General features: G+C 47.1%; 1 protein-coding gene across 1 annotated transcript in view; it reads right to left on the reverse strand.

Moving 5' to 3' along the window:
- Positions 1-26,697, reverse strand: part of ING5 (inhibitor of growth family member 5) — a 327,421-nt gene extending 300,724 nt beyond the window's left edge. The window contains exon 1 of the mRNA XM_030216998.1: positions 26,621-26,697. Within this exon, the coding sequence (XP_030072858.1) occupies positions 26,621-26,657 (37 nt within the window). The 5' untranslated portion in view covers positions 26,658-26,697. The remainder of the gene's footprint in view (positions 1-26,620) is intronic.
- Positions 26,698-26,973: the final 276 nt, after the last annotated feature.

Raw genomic sequence — 26,973 nt, forward strand, 5'->3', positions numbered from 1 at the left:
GAGGATGAACCTGAGTTACCATTACCACCAGTGTTTATAGCTTTAGCTTCATTCAGTGGTTTATGAGTTTCAGGTAGCAACCCTTTCATGCGAACTGCTATGTCATAGCCTGTTTTCCTGTAGCAATTTGGTCACTCACTGCTCAACAAAATTCGGCTCATTGGATCAACATAAATAGCAGCTAAGAGAATTTGATTATCCAGCAAGAGCTCCTCTCTTTTCCTCATTGAAGATACAATGCCATCAGCAATTAACCCCCCACTTTTGTTAAGGTTATATATCAAGCCCTTCCATTCCAAGAAGAATTTACATGGTGTTAAATCTTCATATTGCAGCTTCTTGGTAACAGCAAAAGGGTAAGAAAGTAGCCTAATTCTGTAACTTGAGCCCACTGGTTTTCTTTTAATGAAACATTTACATTGTCCAGTTCTTCAAGAAAGTCTTTTAGTTCAAGCACACGCTTTATCATCAAGTAAGTGCTTCCCCAGCGCGTTGCTTGATCCAAAATGGCTCCTTTTCCAGCACGTCTACTACTACTACTACTTAACATTTCTAGAGCGCTACTAGGGTTACGCAGCGCTGTACAATTTAACAAAGAGAGACAGTCCCTGCTCAAAGAGCTTACAATCTAATAGACAAGTGAACGGTCGGTCCGATAGGGGCAGTCAAATTGGGGCAGTCTGGATTCACTGAACGGTAAGGGTTAGGTGCCGAACGCAGCATTGAAGAGGTGGGCTTTAAGCAAAGACTTGAAGACGGGCAGGGAGGGGGCTTGGCGTAAGGGTTCAGGAAGGTTGTTCCAAGCATAGGGTGAGGCGAGGCAGAATGAGCGGAGCCTGGAGTTGGCGGTGGTGGAGAAGGGTACTGAGAGGAGGGATTTATCCTGTGAACGGAGGTTACGGGCGGGAACGTAAGGGGAAATGAGGGTAGAGAGGTAGTGAGGGGCAGCAGACTGAGTGCATTTGTAGGTAAGAAGGAGAAGCTTGAATTGAATGCGGTATCCGATCGGAAGCCAGTGAAGTGACCTGAGGAGAGGGGTGATATGAGTATATCGGTTCTGGCGGAATATGAGACGTGCAGCAGAGTTCTGAACAGACTGAAGGGGGGATAGATGGCTAAGTGGGAGGCCGGTGAGGAGTAAGTTGCAGTAGTCCAGGCGAGAGGTAATGAGAGCGTGGACGAGAGTTCGGGTGGTGTGTTCAGAGAGGAAAGGGCGAATTTTGCTGATGTTAAAGAGGAAGAAGCGACAGGTCTTGGCTATCTGCTGGATATGCGCAGAGAAGGAGAGAGAGGAGTCAAAGATGACTCCGAGGTTGCGGGCAGATGAGACGGGGAGGATGAGGGTGTTATCAACTGAGATAGAAAGTGGAGGAAGAGGAGAAGTGGGTTTTGGTGGAAAGACGATAAGCTCGGTCTTGGACATGTTCAGTTTCAGGTGGCGGTTGGACATCCAGGCAGCAATGTCGGATAAGCAGGCCGATACCTTTGCCTGGGTCTCCGCGGTGATGTCTGGTGTGGAGAGATACAGTTGGGTGTCATCAGCATAGAGATGATACTGGAAACCATGAGATGAGATCAGGGAGCCCAGGGAAGAGGTGTAGATTGAGAAGAGAAGGGGTCCAAGGACCGATCCCTGGGGAACACCAACAGATAAGGGGATGGGGGTGGAGGAAGATCCATGAGAGTGAACTTTGAAGGTGCGGTGGGAGAGATAGGAGGAGAACCAGGAGAGAACAGAGCCCTGGAACCCAAATGAGGACAGTGTGGCAAGAAGTAAGTCATGATTGACAGTGTCAAAAGCGGCGGATAGATCCAGGAGGATGAGGATGGAGTAGTGGCCTCTGGATTTGGCAAGGAACAGGTCATTACAGACTTTAGAAAGTGCTGTTTCTGTCGAGTGAAGAGGGCGAAAACCGGATTGAAGCGGATCAAGGATGGCATGAGAGGAGAGAAAATCAAGGCAGCGGCTGTGGACTGCGCGCTCAAGTGTCTTGGAGAGGAAGGGTAGGAGGGAGATGGGGCGGTAGTTGGAGGGACAGGTAGGGTCTAGTGATGGTTTTTTGAGGAGTGGCGTGACTACAGCATGCTTGAAGGTGTCGGGGACAGTTGCAGTGGAGAGAGAGAGGTTGAGGATATGACAGATGGAGGGGGTGATAGTAGGAGAGATGGTGTTAAGTAAGTTGGTGGGGATGGGATCAGAGGAACAAGTGGTGCATTTTGAGGAGGAAAGAAGGCAGGCGGTTTCCTCCTCGGAGATATCAGGAAAGGAGGAGAAGGAGGTCTGGGTTGGTTGGTTGAGGGAGAGGGTTGAAGGGTGAAGAGGAGAAGGTGGCTTGGTAGTGAACTCAAGGTTGATCTTTTGCACCTTGTCGCGGAAGTAGTCAGCCAGTGATTGAGGAGAGAGTGACGGGGGGGTGGGAGCGGAGGGCACTTTGAGGAGGGAGTTAAGGGTGGCGAAGAGACGACGAGGGTTAGAGCTGAGAGAATTAGTCAATTGGGTGTAATAGTCCTGTTTGGCAAGGAATAGTGAGGACTGGAAGGAGGATAGCATGAATTTGTAGTGAAGGAAATCTGAATGGGTGCGAGATTTCCTCCAGAGGCGTTCAGCAGATCGGGCGCAGGAGCGAAGGTAACGGATGCAAGGGGTCAGCCAGGGCTGGGGATTAGTACGCCTTGTGGGACGGGAGGTGGATGGTGCAAGGGTGTCCAGAGCAGAGGAGAGAGTGGCATTGTAAGCGGAGACAGCCTCGTCAACAGACTCGGAGGACATGATGGAGGGGAGGAGATTAGAAATACTAGATGATAAGGTGGGAGGGTCAATAATCTGGAGATTCCTGGAAGTAGTGGTTAATGTTGGGCGTGGCTGAGGGGGAGGGTGAAGAAGTGTGAAGGTGATCAGGTGATGATCAGAGACAGGAAGAGCTGAGGTGTGGAAATTGGAGGGTGAGCCGGAAGAGGAGAGGACGAGGTCAAGGCAATGGCCATCACGGTGAGTAGGGGTGGTGGAACATAGCTGGAGGTTGAAGGAGGATGTTAGAGTGAGGAACTTAGAAGCGTGAGAGTTGGACAGGTCATCAACGTGTATGTTGAAGTCTCCGAGAATGAGGGATGGAGATGAGGGTTCAAGAAAAACAGAAAGCCAGGCATCGAAGTCGGTGAGGAATGAAGGGAGGGATTTATCAGGGGGGCGGTAAATGACTGCCACTCTGAGTGGCAACGGGTAGAATAGACTGATGGAGTGGACTTCAAAGGATGAGAAGCAGTGAGACTGTGGTAGGAGGAGGGGTTGGAAGCTACAGGAGGGCGAGAGTAGTAACCCGACGCCTCCTCCGCGGCCAACTAGGCGGGGAGTATGGGAGAAGAGATAGCCTCCATGGCATAGAGCCGCAACTGAGGCAGAGTCGTCAGGGGAGAGCCAGGTTTCAGTTAGGGCAAGCAGGTGAAGGGAATGAGAGATGAAGAGATCGTGGGTGAAGGGAAGTTTGTTGCAGACCGAGTGGGCATTCCACAGTGCACATGAGAAGGGGAGGGAAGAGGGGGGGAGGAGGGGAATAGATATGAGATTGGAGACATCCCGGAAACGTTTGCATGGATAGGACGAGGACAGGTGTGGGGGACCTGGATTGGGATTGATGTCTCCTGCGGATAGCAGGAGGAGGAGCAAGAGAGTGCGGAGGAGGGTGGGGGAGGTAGGGCGACGAAGACGGGATGCGCTTAGGAGGAATGGGGATGGGTTAATGGCAGGAAGGAAGTGTTGAAGGTTGAGAGCTAGGAAGGAGGAGGGGGACAGGAGAGATGGTGAGGTGGTGAGGGACGGGGGTGAGTAGGGTATTGCAGTAGTGAGCAAGATGGGAGAGGACATGGGTGGGCAGTGAGTTCCAGTGGTAGACAGCGGTAGGGGGAGGGGAAAAAGATTAGGAAGGGACAGGGCAAGGAAGAGAATGTGTAAAGGGGCCATAAGTAGTAACTGAGGTGTTACGGGTATACAGTGGGGGAAATAAGTATTTGATTCCTTGCTGATTTTGTAAGTTTGCCCACTGACAAAGACATGAGCAGCCCATAATTGAAGGGTAGGTTATTGGTAACAGTGAGAGATAGCACATCACAAATTAAATCCGGAAAATCACATTGTGGAAAGTATATGAATTTATTTGCATTCTGCAGAGGGAAATAAGTATTTAATCCCTCTGGCAAACAAGACCTAATACTTGGTGGCAAAACCCTTGTTGGCAAGCACAGCGGTCAGATGTCTTCTGTAGTTGATGATGAGGTTTGCACACATGTCAGGAGGAATTTTGGTCCACTCCTCTTTGCAGATCATCTCTAAATCATTAAGAGTTCTGGGCTGTCGCTTGGCAACTCGCATCTTCAGCTCCCTCCATAAGTTTTCAATGGGATTAAGGTCTGGTGACTGGCTAGGCCACTCCATGACCCTAATGTGCTTCTTCCTGAGCCACTCCTTTGTTGCCTTGGCTGTATGTTTTGGGTCATTGTCGTGCTGGAAGACCCAGCCACGACCCATTTTTAAGGCCCTGGCGGAGGGAAGGAGGTTGTCACTCAGAATTGTACGGTACATGGCCCCATCCATTCTCCCATTGATGCGGTGAAGTAGTCCTGTGCCCTTAGCAGAGAAACACCCCCAAAACATAACATTTCCACCTCCATGCTTGACAGTGGGGACGGTGTTCTTTGGGTCATAGGCAGCATTTCTCTTCCTCCAAACACGGCGAGTTGAGTTCATGCCAAAGAGCTCAATTTTTGTCTCATCTGACCACAGCACCTTCTCCCAATCACTCTCGGCATCATCCAGGTGTTCACTGGCAAACTTCAGACGGGCCGTCACATGTGCCTTCCGGAGCAGGGGGACCTTGCGGGCACTGCAGGATTGCAATCCGTTATGTCGTAATGTGTTACCAATGGTTTTCGTGGTGACAGTGGTCCCAGCTGCCTTGAGATCATTGACAAGTTCCCCCCTTGTAGTTGTAGGCTGATTTCTAACCTTCCTCATGATCAAGGATACCCCACGAGGTGAGATTTTGCGTGGAGCCCCAGATCTTTGTCGATTGACAGTCATTTTGTACTTCTTCCATTTTCTTACTATGGCACCAACAGTTGTCTCCTTCTCGCCCAGCGTCTTACTGATGGTTTTGTAGCCCATTCCAGCCTTGTGCAGGTGTATGATCTTGTCCCTGACATCCTTAGACAGCTCCTTGCTCTTGGCCATTTTGTAGAGGTTAGAGTCTGACTGATTCACTGAGTCTGTGGACAGGTGTCTTTCATACAGGTGACCATTGCCGACAGCTGTCTGTCATGCAGGTAACGAGTTGATTTGGAGCATCTACCTGGTCTGTAGGGGCCAGATCTCTTACTGGTTGGTGGGGGATCAAATACTTATTTCCCTCTGCAGAATGCAAATAAATTCATATACTTTCCACAATGTGATTTTCCGGATTTAATTTGTGATGTGCTATCTCTCACTGTTACCAATAACCTACCCTTCAATTATGGGCTGCTCATGTCTTTGTCAGTGGGCAAACTTACAAAATCAGCAAGGGATCAAATACTTATTTCCCCCACTGTATATGTAGTGACTGAGGTGTTAAGCGATAGATAGAACGGCAGAGCTGGATTAGAGGCTTAAAACTGGAATGGTAGGCAGCAGGCAGGTAGGCACTGCCCAGTAAGAACAAGTCACACCCACTATGTTTGAAAAATGTGGGAGGAAAGGAGGTGAAGAGCCTGAACACAGAGACAGAGCAGTTATCTGCAGGCAGATTAGGTTGCTTGGGAGGGTATATAAGACCTATCACCCTAGGGGTGGGTGGGTAGAGGGGTGGGTGGGAGGGATCTAAGTCTAAAATGTACAGACAGAGCTGCAGCACAGCCAGTTAATCTGTAAAAAGGTGGATTTCTCAAGAATAGCATCTGTTTTAGGGATCCTGGCTGCAACAGCTACTTGCCTCAACTTGCTAATTAGTGTAGCCGCATGACGATCCTTCAATCCATCTCTTATTGCTAGTTGCAGAGTATGAACAGCACAACGCATATGTTGAATGGTAATAAGCTTAGATGCTTCTTCAGCAATATCATCCAAACTTTCACAGCTTTCTTGAATTGCAGAACTGTCATCTTCTGATATTTGTATGCTGCTTTCTTCATCAACTTCCTTCATTTTTTCAATTGTGCTTAACATATTTGAAGCATTACCAGTTACAATACATAGAATGTGTTCCTTTTTAATTTCAAAATCTTCTAAAACACCTTCCACTAACTTCTGCAGATATTCACTGGTATGATGTGCCTGAGTGTCCTTTACTCCTAATGTCCGGGTTATTGTTTTTTTGTTTTCATCAGCAAATCTAACATTAATTGCAAAATAATTGACTCTGTGACGTGTGCATGCATCCATTTTAATAAAGACAAAACATCCCTTCAGACTTTTTCTTAGTTCTTCCTTCTTACATTTGGCCTCTTCAAGTATAAGTTTCCTTATACTTTCTCGTTCCAGAGAAACTCCAAGCTTTTTAGCCATTTCTCCATAAGCCTAAAAAAGCTGGTTGTGAAAAAAAAAGATAGTGGTATACTATTCTTTACTGCCATTTCAATGATGTGGTTGTTGAATTTTTCTGGTGTCATTGTTATAGTAACTTTGTCAGCTGTAAAAAATCTTGATAGTTGTGTCTGGCCTCCAGTAGATTTCTGATCTTTTATTGACCCTGAAGTAGATGGAATGTTTTCATTGCTATCTTTCTCATTCACAGCTTCTAACACTTTAGGATGGAAACGCTGCAAGTGTCTTTTTAAATTTGATGCTCTTGTAGGTGCATTTTTTTCATAACCACTGAAACTGCTAATTTTTGCATCACATGCTTTTTCACCATCATCATCTTCTATAATACATTGACATACATAATGTTTCCCATCTGTTGATATTGTAAAGTGTTCATAAACAGCAGACTTTGTCATGTTTCCTGACATTCTTTTTGCCATTGTGAATGGTGTGCCACTTCTACTAAAATATAAAGCTCTTCTTGCAGAGAGAGAGGAAGTTGGGTGGAGTCTCTCTGCTGCCTTATCTGTGTGTGCGGAATGATCTTCTCTTGGAGCTTAAGTTCACTGTGGGGTCAGAGAGGAGGTGCTCTACAGCAGGTCAGTAAATGCAAAGGGAGACTGAGCAGAGGGAAGCTCTCCAGCAAAATAGTTCAGCTGGACTTCACACTAGTGAAACAACTAGGTACTAAGCTTTATTCACAGCAGAGAAGTACTTTATTCAAATGTATGAGGAGTCGAACTCGGTACATTTTTGCCGACTCCAACTCCGACTCAATGTACCCAAAATTGCTGCCAACTCCGACTCCACAGCCCTGTGCAGAACTAATTCCCTCCTGATTTTCTTGCATATACTGTTGTCTTCCAGTAGTGATTCATTTAAATACCAGAATTTCAGCCCCAGTCTAATGATGCTATAACCTGAGTGGTCTGACCAAACCACTGGTTCAACTGTAATCTCTTTCACCATGGGTATCCCACGCCTGCCCACAGAATCATATCAACCCTACCACGGGAATTGTGTGGTGGTGGGTACAATGTGTATTCCCTCTTTCGTCCCCTTCTATGACACCCACATTAACCACAGCTCTCTCATTAACTGCTGAAGCTTTCTCCAATGTGTTTTAGACCCTAAAGCTATATCTTCAGAATTGTCCAAGCTAGGGTCCACTGTAAAGTTAGTCACCCCCAATGTTTTTCACACCATCCCCAAAAGCTTAAAAGATCTCTGTAAGGTGACAATAGAAGGGTCCCTGATTGGTCAATTTTTACTCCCTCCATCTTCACTTTTAAGAACAGGTAATGCCCCTCCATGATCCCTCTCTGCACCTTCTATTTCTTTCCTATATCTAGTGGAAGTTACAATAAGCCCCCCCCCCCCTTTTTTTTAGGACACTCCTTATGAATGGCTAGATATACATTGGGTAATATTTGTTATGCAATAAAGACTCCTGATTTTCAGGTGCGTTTCCTGTACTAACTGTATGTCCGTCAATGATCACCTTACTTCTTATAAGAGCAGGCTACGCTTTTGCCATTAACTTAGACCCTTCACCTTCAGTGTTTGTACACATAATTCCTTAGCCAAACTCATAATTGTGGTATTCAAGATTTGTCTTTTCACTCTGCCTAGGATGGCACATCGCTCTCCTCCCCCCCTCCATCCCCCTATTGCTCTCCAAACCGCTTGCTCCCTCTCCAACCTCCACCTCCTCTTTCCCCACCACCAGCACCACAGGTCCTCCTGACCTTCTCCTCCTTTAAGGAGATACTCAAGCAGTTTTTGTGTAGGGCAAGAGAAGGGATCTAAGGTCTTGCTCTCACACCAGACGGCAAACCTTCTCCACTTAAAAGAGTAACATCTCTTAGTGGAATCTTTTCTGGAAATCAGCAAAACACAGGCGACGCCCTCAGACAATCCCAGAGGTTCGAGTTCTACGCTCTCAACATCCATGACTTGCTGGCCCAACATTCTATCTCCCTGCCCCACCATCATTACAAGAAATTCTTTCCCCACCCCCACATACACACACCTCTTTCAGCCATACTTACCTTATCCCTCTAGTACATATATAAGAACATATAAGTGTAGCCATACTGGGATAGACCAAAGGTCCATCAAGCCCAGCATCCTGTTTCCAACAGTAGACAATCCAGGTCACAAGTACCTGGCAAGATCCCAAAAAAGTACATTTTACGCTGTTTATCCTAGAAATAAGCAGTGGATTTTCCCCAAGTCCATCTTAATAATGGTTTATGGACTTCTTTTTTAGGAAGCTATCCAGATCTTTTTAAACCCCGCTAAGCTGCTTTTACTACATTCTATGGCAATGAATTCCAGAGTTTAATTAAATGTTGAGTGAAGAAATATTTTCTCCGGTTGTGTTTTAAATTTACTATTTTGTACCCTCATTGTGTGACCCCAGTCCTAGTATTTTTGGAAAGAATAAACAAGTGATTCATGTCTACTCGTTCAACTCCACTCATTATTTTATAGACCTCTATCATATCTCCCCTCAGCTGTCTTTTCTCCTAGCCACTTTAGCCTTTCCTCTTAGGAAAGTCGTCTCATCTCTTTTATTATTTTCATCGCCATTTTCAGTACCTTTTCTAATTCCACTATATCTTTTTTGAGATGCGGTGAACAGAATTGCACACAGTATTCGAGGTGCGGTTGCACCATGGAGTGATACAAAGGCATTATTGTTTTCCATTCCTTTCCTAATAATACCTAATACTCTATTTGCTTTCTTAGCCACCACACACTGAGCAGAGGAATTCAACGTATCATCGATGATGACAACACCTAGATCCCTTTCCTGGTCAGCGACTCCTAATGTGGAACCTTGCATCACGCAAGTATAGTTCAGGTTCCTCTTTCCCACATGCATCACTTTGCACTTGCTCACATTAACGTCATCTGCCATTTGGATGCCCAGTCTCATAAGGTCCTCTTGTCATTTTTCACAATCCTCTTGCGATTTAACAACTTTGAATAACTTTGTGTCGTCAGCCAATGTAATTACCTCATTAGTTACACCGATCTCTAGATCATTTATAAATAAGTTAAAAAGCAGCAGTCCTTGCACAGACCCCTGTGGAACCCCACTATATACCCTTCTCTACTGAGAATACTGACCATTTAACCCTACTCTCTGTTTTCTATCTTTTAACCAGATTTTAATCCACAATAGAACACTACAGTCTATCTCATGACTCTCCAATTTCCTCTGGAGTCTTTCATGAGGTACTTTGTCAAATGCCTTTTGAAAATCCAGATACACAATATCAACCGACTCACCTTATAACATACGCCTCTATTAGGCATATTTTCAAAGCACTTAGCCTTCCAAAGTTCCATAGAAACCTATGGAACTTTGGAAGGCTAAGTGCTTTGAAAATATGCCTCTATGTGTCCCAGCTTAAAATGGGTTACAGTTTCTGAATCTACACAATATTCTGAATTAAGTGGTGCAAATATCACAGCTGTGGGACACTTAATGGTAGAGTTATTAAGACCTAAAAAGTGCCCCAACTTTCAGTCAGCCACAAAACTGTGCTAATATCTTGAAAACCGTTGAAGATATGTCTGAAATTTTGCAGTTTTCCATCTTATATATTGGTAGATTATTATCAATTTCTGAAATGGGATCATTGGTTGAATTGACATGGAATGGCCCGTAGCTGGTGCTAGACTTGTCATGACTACATTGTACAGCCACTGCAATAGCTAATTTGTCATCAGAGCAGGAATTAAAGGTTATAGCAGGACAACATTCTACTGCAGCTACTACCAAGACTTCTTTGGTGTAGTGACAGATACATTCACAGAAAGGATCAGGTAATGATTCACAATGCTTCCTTAAGTCTAAAACTCTACTCTAATACCAGAGAATATTACATAAGGACCCCAATAAGTGAGAAGATAAACCAAATACAGTTCTGGGTGATACGCTAAAATAATACTTTAATAAACTAGAGAAGTTCTCAGAGTTACAAATTCACCCAAAACGAGACTCACACTAATGCGTGAGATCTCTAAGGGTGAACAAATTTCTCAATCATAGATCTTCTCAAGGGTGTCTATACTTCCACTAATAAAGGGAAACATTTTTATTGTAAAGAATACCCTTCTTCCAATTACATCCCATCAAATATACTTTAATAGTCACAAATCTCAGAACTGTATGTGTTGATCCTATCACTTATTCCCCTAAACCTCCAACACATCCTAAATGAAAGATGTGCTCTAAAAATTCTATAGTACTTCAACAATTTTAAATCTCTCACATCTCTATACTATCTGAAGTATATTTAATCAATCAAAAGAGAAGCAAAAAAGCACTTAGCATTTATGTAGTTCAAAAACGGTCCTCCGAGGAATGGTCCTTGATGATCTTCTGTCGCCAAATATAAGTGCAATGTAAAAATAAAAGCCAGCAATCACCTAATTAATCCACATTGTTGTCCATTGCTGGCTCAAACGGCTACAATCCATTAATCATAGTCCCAAGGGAAAAAAAAGTTCTTTAATGAATGTCGTTTATCAGCTCAAACTGAGCTTCACCACCTCTCTGTTCTCTTGGACTACCTCCACGGAGATTTCCTCGTAATAAATACTTTTACTCCATTCTGAAATTCACTCTCCTCCCAACTGGTACAGGAAACATCATAATGAGTCCGACACTGCAGGGTTTCGACAATCTTCTTCAGGAACTCTGTTAGATGATAACGTTTTCAAAAATGTGGAAGAATGCCTGTCCGCCAAAATAATTTCTACTACTCCCAGAAAAATTAGTGAAGGCCTCTAAATACTCCCCAAACAGGAAATGATGTCATGATGCAGGTGCCAATCAAAAGCTGCCTGCAGAAATTAAATGAGCGTGTTCCATTCAATCAAATCATTCAATCCTTGTGGTGTCATAGTACCCAATTCAAAGATCCAATATTGTTTTTCCTGTTCAAAATTTGGTCCATATCCCCTCCCCTCGTAGAACCAATCACTTGATCGATGATTAGCCATTTCAACTGTGCATATTGATGACTAAACTCAACACAGTGCGCTACCACAGGGGCAGCTAATATCTGTCTGTTGATCCTACTTTTATGTTCTGTGAGATGGATTTTCATCTGTCTCTTCATTCGTCCCAAATACCATTTATTGCACGGGCATATCAAACCATATACAACGTGTGTTGATTCACAGGTTGTATTGGTTCTATATTGATACACTCTATGAGGAAATTTTGGAGAAGTCCAATATGTGCCCTGAATGGTTTGCGCACAGAACTGACACCAGCCACACGGATTGTGGCCAATCACAGACTGAAAAGAAGCATCTTCGATCATATGAACAGTATGTACTAATTTATCTCGTAAACTGGGTCCTCTCTTGTAAGCAATGCAGGGTCGTTGTTGAAAAGGTACATGAAGTGAAAGAATGTCCCAATGATGATTAATAATACGTGCAATCTGCGGAGCCATATCTGTATATGTCAACGCGCATACCATTCGTTCTAAGGGATCAGCTGATTTGTCTTGTAGCAAGAGAGGGCGTTGCGCATACCATGCCCTTTTAAATGCCCTACGAATGCTACTATCAGGATATCCCCTTTCTTTTTTCTTTTCTTTTTTATTTAAATTTTCATGTTTTTACACGATTAACATGTTTCTGTAACACATTGCATATCTTTGAATACATACTACTGAGGAAATCTTCACATACAAAATTTTCCATATATCAAATTATACAATTCCTTAGACCACAACCAAAATTATACAAGAAGGGGGGAGTGATCAGGACAATAGGAGATCCATAAAGAAAGAAAAGAAAGGCTATATGGCCTGACCTAAACATTCCCATTAATTCTATAATAATCAGTGTGATAACATTCATATTACTCTTTAGGTTTAGTAGTTAGCTTTTTCATTTCTAAAAAAGCTTTAAGATGTTCTGGGTCATAGAATATATATTTTATACCCATATATTTAATCAGGCATTTACATGGATATGCAAGCAAATATGTTGCTCCCAAAGCTTGGGTTTCCTCTCGAAAAGTCAAGAATTTTTTCCTCCGATCTTGAGTTGTTTTACAGACATCAGGATATACCCAAATTCTTTCACCACAAAAGATTTTCAAAGAGTTCCTGAAATATAACTTCAATACCGAATTTAAGTCCTGTTCAAAGACAAAAGATACCAAGAGAGTTCTACGCTGCTCTATTTCAGAAAATGATGTTTCTAATATCAATGAAATATCCAAAGGTTCTTGTATAGCTTGCTGATCTAAAGGTAGTCTCTTCAGGTAATCCAATTTGTCATCACTATCCCCAGGTTCAGCTTGCAAAGGCATCGGCAAATAGTACGATTTATTTAAAGGGGGTATAGCTGAGGCCGGAAACAACAAAATATCTTGTAAATATTTTTTAAACATTTCCGTAGAGCTCACATTTTCTACCTAGGGAAAATTTAACAGTCTCAGATTCAGTCGTCTATTAAAATTTTCAAATTGTTCTATCTTCCTGTGTACAATAGTTTTGTCTACAGTCAAAGATTCAGTTGTTGTTTTTAAAGTTTTAACTTCTTGTTGAATTTGTTCCATTTGAGACGCTGTCTCCTGCATAGTCTTTTCAAAAGAACAAGTTAGAGAATCAATCTTACTCACGAGCTGAGAGGTTTCCCGAGCTGATTTCAAAACAGTCTGGTTCAATCCCTGTAATGCCTGCCAAATCACCTGAAGAGTAATCTCCGTGGGAGGGTTTCCTTCCAAGGTTGTTCCCTCGGCGTTCTGCAACGAGTCGACGCCATGAGAGATTTGACCCCGAACGACTTCCGTACGGGTCTGAATCTCCTCACTCTGTTCTAGAGACGCTGGACACGGAGGTCGATTATTTGGCGGCGATAGTGATGTTTCTAGGTCCGAGAGGACCGAGGCTCCTCCTTCGATCCTCAGCTCGGAATCGGACGCCTTGGTAGTTGGAATGAGCGTGGTCAATCGTTCTATCGACTGCTGAGATGAAGAGGAGGTTCGGGCCACTGGCGTTTGGCCTTTCACTAACCCCTTTCTTTTTGTATGGGGCATTTTGGAAAACGAAAAAGGTAAGGAATCACCAGCAGATCCAACACGACCGATCAGCACAAACGCTCAGGTCGCCATCTTGACATGCCCCCTGGATATCCCCTTTCTTGCAGACGTTGTATTAATATTTCAGATTGCTGGCGAAATGTAGTATCTGTAGAGCATATACGTCGGAGTCGCAAAAACTGTCCTACCTGTAAAGAATCCTTCATCCGGTAGAGATGGTGACTCTGATATTGAGGTAGAGAATTGCGCTCCGTCTATTTTCTAAACACTGTTACTGCTAACTCTTGTTGTTGTTTATAAATCCAAGTGTCTAGAAATGATATATGTTCCTGATTGCTCTGCATGGTGAATCTCAAATTTCGATCCAGAGTGTTCAACCATGTTAAAAATTGCTGCAAAGAACATTGAGATGATGATAAATCGATGCCATGTCTTAATATGTTGGAACCAAGCTGAAGCATATAGATAATTTTCCTCAAAGGCACTAACGTATAGATTAGCTATACTTGGCGCTGCTGCTGTGCCCATAGCCACTCCGTGGCGCTGGGCATAAAAAGTCGACTCAAAGAGGAAATAATTCTTTTGAAGAACCAATTTCGCTATCTTCATAAGAAATACAGTGTCCACTCGTGTCATTGATGGTCTATTACACAATGTATCATATACAATGTCTAGAGCCGCTGTCTGTGGAATATTCTAATACAGTGACTCAAGGTCCATTGTAACAAGTATCATATCAGATGTAACAGGACCTATTTGCATTAAGTTTCTCAAAAAATGCGAAGTGTCCTTGATATACAATCTAGCTTTAATGACAGAGGCTTGAAGATGAAGATCGAGAAAATGCGATAAAGGTTCAAATGCTGTCTCTCTCAAGGACACTATAGGATGCCCTGGTGGATCCTCTAGGCGTTTATGGATCTTGGGAACAGTGTAAAACACTGGTATCTTCGGATTCTTATCAAAAACCTTGCTTCTACCTTCATAATCATCCCATCTTGTACTGCAGTCTGCACCAGACTATCTATTTCTCTAATTAATCCAGGGGTTAGATCATGTTGTAATGGCTCATAATAAATTGTACCCGCCAATTGTCTCATCACTTCTCTCTGATATTTACTATAATCCTGTCTGCCAGACGAATGACAATCATAGGATTAGTTGCCAATTGCTGAACAGCCTCCCGTTCCTGTCTCGTAAGATTCACATATTTTTTTGATCTTGAAAAATGACTAATCCGTGTTTGTTGATGTTCCAGACGTTCTACATCTCTAATAACGAGTGCTTTAAAAATCTATATTACCCGGAGGCACCTATGTGGATTTGGGCCAAACCAAAGGTTTGTCATTATTATCTTTGGCTAAACTATCCTGCTGTTGAGAAAAATATAATCGAACCTGCAAGTTACGAAAGAAGCGTGCCAACTCTACTCGAGTATTGAATTTATTATGAAAATTTGTAGGTACAAAAGATAAACCATAATTCAAAACTTTGATTTGAATGGGAGAAAGCTCAAATGTAGACAAATTAATTACATTGGATAGTACTGTGTTGCTGATCGTGTGACTGGCCCTTAAGTCTAAAAGCATCTCTTTAAACCAGGGGTTCTCAACCCATTCATCAGAACACACCTAGCCAGTTTGGTTTTCATGATATCCCCAATGAATAAGCATGACCTAAATTTGCATATAATGAAGGAAGTGCACATAAATCTAGCTCATGCATATTCATTGGGGGTATCATGAAAACCAGACTGGCTAGGTGTGTCTGAAGGATTGGGTTAAGAACCCCTGCCTTAAAGGGTATGATACATACCTGTAGCAGTTGTTCTCCGAGGACAGCAGGCTGATTGTTCTCACGACTGGGGTGACGTCCGCGGCAGCCCCCACCAACCGGAAATAAGCTTCGCGGGACGGTCGACACGCAGGGCACGCCCACCGCGCATGCGCGGCCGTCTTCCCGCCCGTGCGCGACCGCTCCCGCCAGTTGAATGACTAGCAAAAAATATGAAATACACAACTCCAAAGGGGAGGAGGGAGGGAAGGTGAGAACAATCAGCCTGCTGTCCTCGGAGAACAACTGCTACAGGTATGTATCATACCCTTTCTCCGAGGACAAGCAGGCTGCTTGTTCTCACGACTGGGGTATCCCTAGCTCTCAGGCTCACTCAAAACAAGAACCCAGGTCAATTGAACCTCGCAACGGCGAGGAAACAACAGAAATTGACCTACGAAGAACAACTAACTGAGAGTGCAGCCTGACCAGAATAAATTCGGGTCCTGGAGGGTGGAGTTGGATTTACACCCCAAACAGATTCTGCAGCACCGACTGCCCGAACCGACTGTCGCGTCGGGTATCCTGCTGGAGGCAGTAATGTGATGTGAATGTGTGGACAGATGACCACGTCGCAGCCTTGCAAATCTCTTCAATAGTGGCTGACTTCAAGTGGGCCACTGACGCTGCCATGGCTCTAACACTATGAGCCGTGACATGACCCTCAAGAGTCAGCCCAGCCTGGGCGTAAGTGAAGGAAATGCAATCTGCTAGCCAATTGGAGATGGTGCGTTTCCCGACAGCGACCCCTAGCCTGTTAGGGTCGAAAGAAACAAACAATTGGGCGGACTGTCTGTGGGGCTGTGTCCGCTCCAAGTAGAAGGCCAATGCTCTCTTGCAGTCCAATGTGTGCAACTGACGTTCAGCAGGGCGGGTATGCGGCCTGGGGAAGAATGTTGGCAAGACAATTGACTGGTTAAGATGGAACTCCGACACCACCTTCGGCAGGAACTTTGGGTGGGTGCGGAGCACTACTCTGTTGTGATGAAATTTGGTATATGGAGCATGAGCTACTAGGGCTTGAAGCTCACTGACCCTACGAGCTGAAGTAACTGCCACCAAGAAAATGACCTTCCAGGTCAAGTACTTCAGATGGCAGGTATTCAGTGGCTCAAAAGGAGGTTTCATCAGCTGGGTGAGGACGACGTTGAGATCCCATGACACTGTAGGAGGCTTGATAGGGGGCTTTGACAAAAGCAAGCCTCTCATGAATCGAACGACTAAAGGCTCTCCAGAGATGGCTTTACCTTCCACACGATAATGGTAAGCACTAATCGCACTAAGGTGATTCCTTACTGAGTTGGTCTTGAGGCCAGACTCCGATAAGTGCAGAAGGTATTCAAGCAGGTTCTGTGCAGGGCAAGAACGAGGTTCTAGGGCCTTGCTCTCACACCACACGACAAACCTCCTCCACTTGAAAAAGTAACTCTTTTTAGTGGAATCCTTCCTAGAGGCAAGCAAGACCCGGGAGACACCCTCAGACAGACCCAACGCAGTGAAGTCTACGCCCTCAACATCCAGGCCGTGAGAGCCAGAGACTGGAGGTTGGGGTGCAGCAACGCTCCGTCGTTCTGCGAAATGAGAGTCGGAAAACACTCCAATCTCCACGGATCTTCGGAGGACAACTCCAGAAGAAGAGGGAACCAGATCTGACGGGGCCAAAAGGGCGCGATCAGAATCATGGTGCCGCGGTCTTGCTTGAGCTTCAGTAAGGTCTTCCCCACCAAAGGTATGGGAGGATAAGCATACAGGAGGCCGGTCCCCCAATGGAGGAGAAAGGCATCCGACGCTAGCCTGCCGTGTGCCTGAAGTCTGGAACAGAACAGAGGCAGCTTGTGGTTGGTCTGAGAGGCGAAAAGGTCCACCGAGGGGGTGCCCCACGCTCGGAAGATCTTGCGTACCACTCTGGCATGGAGCGACCACTCGTGCGGTTGCATGACTCTGCTCAGTCTGTCGGCCAGACTGTTGTTTACGCCTGCCAGGTACGTGGCTTGGAGGAGCATGCCGAACCGACACGCCCAACGCCACATCCCGACGGCCTCCTGGCACAGGGGGCGAGATCCGGTGCCCCCCTGCTTGTTGACGTAATACATTGCAACCTGATTGTCTGTCCGAATTTGGATAATTTGACAGGACAGCCGATCTCTGAAAGCCTTCAGTGCGTTCCAGATCGCTCGGAGCTCCAGGAGGTTGATCTGCAGATCCTTTTCCTGGAGGGACCACAGACCCTGAGTGTGGAGCCCATCGACATGGGCTCCCCACCCCAGGCGAGATGCATCCGTCGTCAGCACTTTCGTGGGCTGCGGAATTTGGAATGGACGTCCCAGGGTCAAATTGGTCCGGATGGTCCACCAGAGCAGTGAAGTGCGGCAACTGGTGGAGAGGCGGATGACATCTTCTAGATTCCCGGTGGCTTGAAACCACTGGGAAGCTAGGGTCCATTGAGCAGATCTCATGTGAAGACGAGCCATGGGAGTCACATGAACTGTGGAGGCCATATGACCCAGAAGTCTCAACATCTGCCGAGCTGTGATCTGCTGAGACGCTCTGGTCTGCGAAGCCAGGGCCAAGAGATTGGTAGCCCTCGCTTCGGGAAGGTAGGCCTGAGCCGTCTGGGTATTCAGCAGCGCTCCTATGAATTCCAGAGACTGAGTAGGCTGGAGATGGGACTTTGGGTAATTTATCACAAACCCCAGCAGCTCCAGAAGTTGAATAGTGCACTGCATGGACCGGAGGGCTCCTGCCTCCGAGGTGCTCTTGACCAGCCAATCGTCGAGATATGGGAACACGTGCACTCCCAGCTTGCGTAGATACGCCGCCACCACCACGAGGCACTTTGTAAACACTCGTGGGGCAGAGGCGAGCCCAAAGGGCAGCACACAATACTGAAAGTGCCGTGCGCCCAGGCGGAATCTGAGATACTGTCTGTGAGCTGGCAGTATCGGGATGTGAGTGTATGCGTCCTTTAAATCCAGGGAACATAGCCAATCGTTTTTCTGAATCATTGGCAGAAGGGTGCCCAAGGAAAGCATCCTGAACTTTTCTTTGACCAGGAATTTGTTCAGGCCTCTCAGGTCTAGGATGGGACGCATCCCCCCTGTTTTCTTTTCCACAAGGAAGTACCTGGAATAGAATCCCTGCCCTTCCTGCCCGGGTGGTACGGGCTCGACCGCATTGGCGCTGAGAAGGGCGGAGAGTTCCTCTGCAAGTACCTGCTTGTGAAGGGAGCTGAAAGACTGAGCTCCCGAAGGACAATTTGGAGGCAGGGAGGCCAAATTCAGGGCGTATCCGCACCGCACTATTTGGAGAACCCACTGGTCGGAGGTTATGAGAGGCCACCTTTGGTGAAAAAATTTTAACCTCCCTCCGACCGGCAGATCGTCCGGTACGGACACTTGTAGGGCGGCTATGTTCCCGTGGATCCAGTCAAAAGCCCGTCCCCGGCTTTTGCTGTGGAGGCGCAGGGGGCTGCTTAGGCGCACGCTGTTGACGAGAACGAGCGCGCTGGGGCTGTCCCTGTGCCTGGCGAGGCCTTCGGGCCGGCTGGTTGCACCTACGCTTTGCAAAAGAATAGGGTGCAGCCTGCCGTGCCCGGGAAAAACGCCCACCCGTGGGGGCGGGTGCTGAAGGCGCCCGGTGGGAGAGCTTGTCGAGAGCGGTTTCCCGCTGATGCAGTTGGTCCACCATCTGCTCGACCTTCTCACCGAAAATGTTATCCCCCCGGCAAGGGACGTCAGCCAGTCTCTGCTGGGTGCGGTTGTCCAGGTCAGAGGCACGCAGCCATGAGAGCCTGCGCATCACTATACCTTGGGCCGCAGCACGAGATGCCACGTCACAGGTGTCAAAAATCCCCCTGGACAGGAACTTTCTGCACGCCTTCAGCTGCCTGACCACCTCCTGATAAGGCCTGGACTGCTCCGGCGGGAGCTTATCGACCAGGTCCGCCAGCTGTTGCACATTGGTCCGCATGTGGATGCTCATATAGAGCAGGTAAGATTGGATGCGGGTCACGAGCATGGAGGATTGGTAGGCCTTCCTCCCAAATGAGTCCAGAGTGCGAGACTCCCGCCCCGGGGGCGCCGAGGCGGTATCCCTCGAACTCCGTGCCCTCTTGAGAGCAGAATCCACGACCGCTGAGTCATGGGGCAACTGGGGCCGCATGAGCTCTGGGTCAGAGTGGATCCTGTACTGGGACTCTGCTTTCTTGGGAATGGTGGGGTTAGTTAGTGGTCGCACCCAGTTCCGGAGCAGCGTCTCCTTCAGGACATTGTGCAGCGGTACCGTGGAGGACTCTCTAGGTGGTGATGGATAGTCGAGGACCTCGAGCATCTCGGCCCTCGGCTCTTCCACAGAGACCACGGGAAAGGGAATGCTTATAGACATATCCCGCACAAAGGAGGCAAAGGAGAGACTCTCAGGAGGTGAGAGCTTCCTCTCCGGTGACGGCGTGGGGTCCGAGGGAAGGCCCGTAGACTCCTCTGAGGAGAAATATCTCGGGTCCTCCTCTTCCCCCCACGAGTCCTCATCCTCGGTATCGGACATTAGCTCATGTAGCTGCGTCCGGTACCGGGCCCGGCTCGACGTCGAGGCACCGAGGTCTCGGTGTCGTCGAGCGGTGGACTCCCGCGCCGGCGGGGACGGAGCTCCCTCCATCGACGTCGACGGGGACTCCACCTGCGTGGCTGTCGAGACCGGCACCGCAAGCGGCGGCGGTGTCGACTGCCCCGGCGCCGGGCTAGAGCTCGCCGGCGCCACAGTCATCGGCGCCGAGGGCGCAAGCACCCCCGGCGCCGGCACAGCCTGGCGCATCAGCCCTTCCAGGATCCCCGGAAGGATGGCTCTGAGGCACTCGTCCAGGCCCGCTGCCGGGAAAGGCGGTGGGGCCGGTAAGGGTGTCGGTGCCGGAAGCTGCTGGGGGCCAGGAGACGGCACCGAGGTGCCGGAACCCCGACGCGTCGGTACCTCCACCACCGACGGAGATCTCTCCTCTCTGCGATGACGCTTCGGCGTCGACTCCTCTTCAGGGTGCACCGAGGGCTCCCGGTGACGGCGCTTCTTGTCTTTTTTCCGGTGCACGTCACCGGTGCCGGAGGGCATGGAGGAGGAGGAGGTCGATCCCCCTCGGTCTCGGGGTACCGGGTCCGACAGGGTTCGGTCTCGTGGCTCACGAGTTGAGGGAGTGACCGGGGCCGACTGCCCACGCGGTCTCTCTACCCCACTCTCGCCGGCGGACCGGCGGGCCGACGGGACCTGTTCTCCTGGGGTCGCTGCCATCGGTGCCGATGTCTCGGGCATCGATACCGGTACCGAAGAACCGGTCTTCGATACCGATGCCGTCGAGGTCGACGTCGAGGGGCCGGCGCAAGTTCCAAAAAGACGGTCCCGCAGAACTTGCCTCGCAACCTGAGTCCGTTTCCGGAGACCGAGACACAAAACGCACGACTTGAGATTGTGCTCCGGCCCGAGGCACTGGAGGCACCAAGCGTGGGTGTCGGTCTGCGAGATCGGCCGGCCGCAGCGACCACACTTTTTAAATCCACTCGGGACCTTCGAGGACATCGACGGAAAAATCGCGTCGGCGAAGTCAAAGTCGGCAATGGTGGCTAAAATCACACCACGAAAACTGAAACCGACCGAGCGGCCACTAGGCCGCAACGAGGCGTCCCCGCTAGAAAGCGAGGGAAAAGAAGGAGCGCGTGCTCCACACGCGCAAAATTCTTTTTTTTTTTTTTTTTTTTTTTTTTTTTAATAAAAGAGAAAGAAGAAGAAGAAGAAGAGGCCGAACAGGCCAAAAGCGACGATCCGCGTAAACGCGGTCGAAAAAATCCGGCGGCTGAAACGAGAGAGAGGGGAAAACACAACTCTCTCAGTCGCGGAAAAAAAGTAACTGGCGGGAGCGGTCGCGCACGGGCGGGAAGACGGCCGCGCATGCGCGGTGGGCGTGCCCTGCGTGTCGACCGTCCCGCGAAGCTTATTTCCGGTTGGTGGGGGCTGCCGCGGACGTCACCCCAGTCGTGAGAACAAGCAGCCTGCTTGTCCTCGGAGAAAACAGAGTTACAAACTCCTGTTAATACAAAACCAATGTATAATTAATCAAAGTTCATGCAGAGATATGCCTCAGAATTGCCAAGGAATACCAAGACCATTGGGATCATCACTTCAGAGACCAGGAGATGCACTCTTGGTCGAGGGGCTCCCTTGATTATGTATGTAAGAAAAGATGTCTGCATTGTGCTACTAAACAAAGCTAAGTAAATCTTTTCATTACCCCTATAATTCATGCAAGTTATTTTCTTTATTAACAATGTTTGGCTCCATTACGAATAAGCTTGAGGATATAGTACAGAGTGTGGCTGGGTAGGAACAAGTACTAGGAAGTCTTAAATGAACTGATGCATTGGAGGAAAAGAGTGGCGAGTCACAGGATTAAGACTTGGTGTTAATAAAAGCTTTGGATGTCATTCATAAGAAGCTTGAGAGTTTGGAAAACTCATCAAGGAAAAGGAGTTTGTGGTTTTCCCCCTGTGCCTCCTGCACAAGAAATGTTTGAGAACTCTCGTTTCAATTTTACAACTCCTACCACAATCTATAGCTCCCCTTATAATGGATTTTTACCTCTGCATAGCTAACAGAGGGGGTTTAAAAAAAAAAAGGCTATGAAGAAGGGTTTTCCCCCTAGCTTTTGATAGTCTCAATCGGATTTTGGGAACAAAATCTTAAGTTAAAGGAGGCAAGAGCAATGCCCACTGTCTCCTGCCTCTCACGCCGCCATCTTGAAAAGTGGTACTACCTGACTCTGCACAAAGCATCTTGGGATGCACCAAATGTGTTCAGCCTACCAAATAAGGGCATTTCCCCTTATTTGGTAGTCTCCACCCACACCACCAAATAAGGGAAGAATTCCTTTCTTTGGCAGACTAACCCTGCTCAGTACATACCAGCACTGCACAGGGTCAAACACTGACATTTTTCAAGACGGCAGCATGGGAGGCAAGAAAGAATGGGCATCTTTCCTGCTCCCTTAAGGTATGTGGGGGGGGAGGGTCAGAGCAGGGAGGGGCCCACTAGACTACCAGGAATTTTGTTTTTCTACATTTCTGGGGGAGGGGGCACAATAGACACTTTTGTTACACATCAGGGAGAAGGGGTCAGGGTCAGGGTCAGGTTTCTTTCATTTCATATATCACTTACAATTACAAATGCGCAAGCCCCTACAGTCAGAGATGCATTTGTAACTGTAGTGGACCTGACAGTCTGTACCAGTAGGAGGTTTACAGCATCAATAGTTATAGTTGGAAGGGAACTACAATAAACTTATAGGATTATCAAAGAAAGAAATGGAGAAAGGGTATAGACTGGGAAGGGATAAGAAAAAAGTATAGAGGAATTATTTCAGCAACAGAAATAGGGATACGTGGAGGGGCATAATCGAAAGGGGTGCCCAAGTTTTCCTGAGGATGTTCTCGCAGGACGTCCCGGCGAAGGGGCAGGGAAACCTGTATTATCGAAACAAGATGGGCGCCCAAATCGCTAAATTTAGGTCGACCTTAGAGATGGTCGTCCTTAGAGATGGTCGTCCCCGGTTTTCAGCGATAATGGAAACCGAGGACGCCCATCTCAGAAACGACCAAATCCAAGCCATTTGGTCATGGGAGGAGCCAGCATTCGTAGTGCACTGGTCCCCCTCACATGCCAAGACACCAACCGGGCACCCTAGGGGGCACTGCAGTGGACTTCAGAAACTGCTCCAAGGTGCATAGCTCCCTTACCTTGTGTGCTGAGCCCCCCAAAACCCACTCCCCACAACTGTACACCACTACCATAGCCCTAAGGGGTGAAGGGGGGTATAGTGGGTTTCTGGTGGGTTTTGAAGGGCTCACATATACCACCACAAGTGTAACAGGTGGGGGGGATGGGCCTGGGTCCGCCTGCCTGAAGTGCACTGCGCCCACTAAAACTACTCCAGAGGCCTGCATACTGCTGTCATGGAGCTGGGTATGACATTTGAGGCTGCCATAGAGGCTGGCAAAAAATATTTAAAAAGTTTTTTTTTAGGGTGGGAGGGGGTTAGTGACCACTGGGGGAGTAAGGGGAGGTCATCCCTGATTCCCTCCGGTGGTCATCTGGTCAGTTTGGCACCTTTTTGAGGCTTGGTCATAACAAAAAATAGACCAAGTAAAGTCGCCCAAGTGCTCGTCAGGGACGCCCTTCTTTTTCCATTATCGGTCGAGGACGCCCATGTGTTAGGCACGCCCCAGTCCCGCCTTCGCTACGCTTCCGACACGCCCCCAATAAACTTTGGTCGTCCCGACGGAAAGCAGATGAGGACGCCCAAAATTGGCTATCAATTATATCGATTTGGACAACCCTGTGAGGACGCCCATCTCCCAATTTGTGTCGAAAGATGGGCGCCCTTCTCTTTCGAAAATAAGCCTGATAGAATGCAACACGCAATGTGTCTGGAATATACCTCTCCAAGAAATAAGGCCAAAAATAAAAAGGGCTCTAGAAATCAAATAGAGGATCTATTCATTTGACTAAATAGGTAGGCTTTAAAATTTAATGCAGCCGTCACAAACCCATGGGAATCAAGTTCCAAAGAATGGGTCCAGAAGCCAAGAAAAAACTTTTCCAGAAAGTAGTCTGTCATCTGTACAGTAAGAATAAGGAGGTGTTGATCCAAAGAGCAGAATGCCCAACTAGGGGAATAAGGTAATTGTGACAAAATAGGGGGTTAGCCAGAGTGAAGGGTTGTATGAATTAAGTTAGTACCTTGTATTGGATATGCATGCTCACAGGGAGCCATTGCTCGTGTCTAAGAAGAGGAATAACATGGTCATATTTCTGCCCATTAGTGACCAACTTGAATGCCACATTTTGAATTACTTGAAGGCACTATATTTCTTGCTAATGCAAAACATTAAATAACGCATTGCAGTAAATATGCTGGCGAGAACTAAGGCATTTGTAAAATATGTAGGGCATTGGGTTCCAGAAAAGGATGAAGAGATTGTATCTGATGGAGTCAGTAGAAATATTGAGATGATAGCAAAAATGCGAGCAGAAAAAGTGAGATTAGCATCAATAGTAACTCCTAAAATGTTAAGGGAGTCAGCAACATAGATGAGAGTATCAAGTAGATAGATCTGACTTAGGGTAGTAGAAGAAGAAGCATGAGAGAATGCCATAGCCTTCCTCTCTGCCAAATTTAGTTTCATTCAGGTTGGCAGGTCAGGGATGCTGCCACTACAGACAACTATCAATGATCGGGGGAGGGTCAGGTCAGGTGGAGCTACTAGTTACCCACACCTCTCAACCAACCCTTCTATACTGCCCTGGGCTTGGTGAAAATTTCTCATGTTTGCATATGTGAAAAAAGGTAAAATTATGTATCATACCTGATAATTTTCTTTCCATTAATCATAGCAGATCAATCCATAGACTAGTGGTGTGTAGCTCGGACTTTCTCAGTCGCCACACCTTGGATCCCGGAGAGTGGCAGCTATCTGCTCAGGCATTCTTGGACATCACGAAGCGCTGGGGCCAGTCGAGCCTGATCAGGGTCGTCTGGGCCAGTCCGGACCCACCAGGATTATCCGAACCGGATGCTTTGCCACCCGGTCTAGCACCCTGCCCAACATGGGCCAGGGCGGGAACACATAGAGAAGCTCCTGTGTCGGCCACCGTTGGAGAAGAGCATCTACTCCCAGAGATCGAGGGTCCCGTCCTCTGCTGAAAAAGCGCGGCACTTGGCAATTGGCCGATGACGCCATCAGATCTATGCTCGGCTGGCCCCAGCGCTTCGTGATGTCCAAGAACGCCTGAGCAGATAGCTGCCACTCTCCGGGATCCAAGGTATGGCGACTGAGAAAGTCTGAGCTACACACCAGCAGTCTATGGATTGATCAGCATGATGATATGGAAGCCATTTTTTTTCTGTGCATTGCAATGGAAAAGGTAATGACTACATTTCCATTCATTTTAATGCAGTGTGCTTACAATGCAAGTTAACTCCATTCTTCAACTGTTTTCTGCATTGAGCAGATAGTAGTGAATACATAGACCACTCATTAACTGCTCACTTCTGTCTGCAGTAGCTTTGTATGGTATGATGGAAATTGCACAAATTAAACACACACACAAGTTTGATCATCACTAAAAATCCAGAAAACTCGATGAAGAAAAATATCTTCATGAGTTGGCAACACTGAACTTAAGAAACAGCTGGGAAGAAATGGAAAAGGAAGTGGGAAGTGTAGAGGTGGGAAGTGTAGGGGGGGGGGGGGCTGACATTTGGACCTTGAAGAGATGGGAAGAAGAGAAAGTAAAAGTAAATGGTTAAGAAAGTAAGATGAGATTTTATGTTGAATCTGTACCACCTCCACTCATTTTGAGACGTTGGCATCTATGAACAGATTAAAAATTCTGACAAGCCCACATCCTGTTTTTACTTAAGCAGCCAAGTAAAAAATGTCCTTAAGCAGCGGAGTTTCACCAAACACTGCATAAAACAAGCAAAAAATAAACATTAGCAAGATGAAACTTATTACTAAATACATCACTACAGAACCCCTTCAAAAACAACAATCAGGCACACACGTTCTCGAAAGCTTAAGGGACAAAACTGTACTATATCGAACAGTCGGATTCATGATCGAGCATAGCCTACACTTCACAGAGACCAACATCACAAACATGCCTCCTTTAAAACAACATGCTTTTTAACCTCAGCAGCACGTGCTAATGTATCACATAACCATTCACGCCCTCCTATCGACATGGCATTCTGGTTACACCCCCAGATGACGCAACGTCCATCGCCTCTCCGCCCTGAGAGTAGCGCAGGCCCCTCCGCCTCCGTTGGTGACGTATTTGTAATTGTAGTGGACCTGACAGTCCGTCGCAACAGTTTCCAGGCCTAGGCTGTAGAATATCGCTGTCAACAGATAGATAGTAAATACCCATTCACGGAGTTGCACGTCTTGCCGACCTTTTGAGACGCCCCCCCCCCCCCAAGGAAACAGCGGTTTGTCCCCTACTCTGCTGACGTGTCTCAGCAGATTAACACACTCCATCTCCACTTCTTAGTGTGTAAGCCCCCCTCCCCACCTATATAGCCCTCCCCAGTCCCTGATCGTAACACTGCCACTCACTGTCCAGGTAGTGTTCCAGGTACATTGCAGTCGCCATATTTCTTCTGCACTCCAGGCTTTTCCCACCGGTCTATCGGGCCTACGTCTGAGGGACCTAATTTAATATTCATGAGATGGCGGCTTCCGGTGGGTTAAACAGCCTCTAGATATATTAATATTAACTAGCAGGTGAAGGTGACCCCCCCCCCCCCCCCCTCAAAGCGCAGAATAAAGGGGAAAAAATCTGGGTAATTCAGTAAAAGCATCGAGGGCATTTCCGTCCCGTTCGGCTTCTTGTTTACTTTCATAAAAGCTCGCCCAATATAAATCCAAGAAAATTGGGATTGCGTCTCACGTTTTAGAAGGCTGAAAAA

This window comes from Microcaecilia unicolor, chromosome 10 (genome assembly GCF_901765095.1).
Source record: "Microcaecilia unicolor chromosome 10, aMicUni1.1, whole genome shotgun sequence".
Classification (NCBI taxonomy): domain Eukaryota; kingdom Metazoa; phylum Chordata; class Amphibia; order Gymnophiona; family Siphonopidae; genus Microcaecilia; species Microcaecilia unicolor.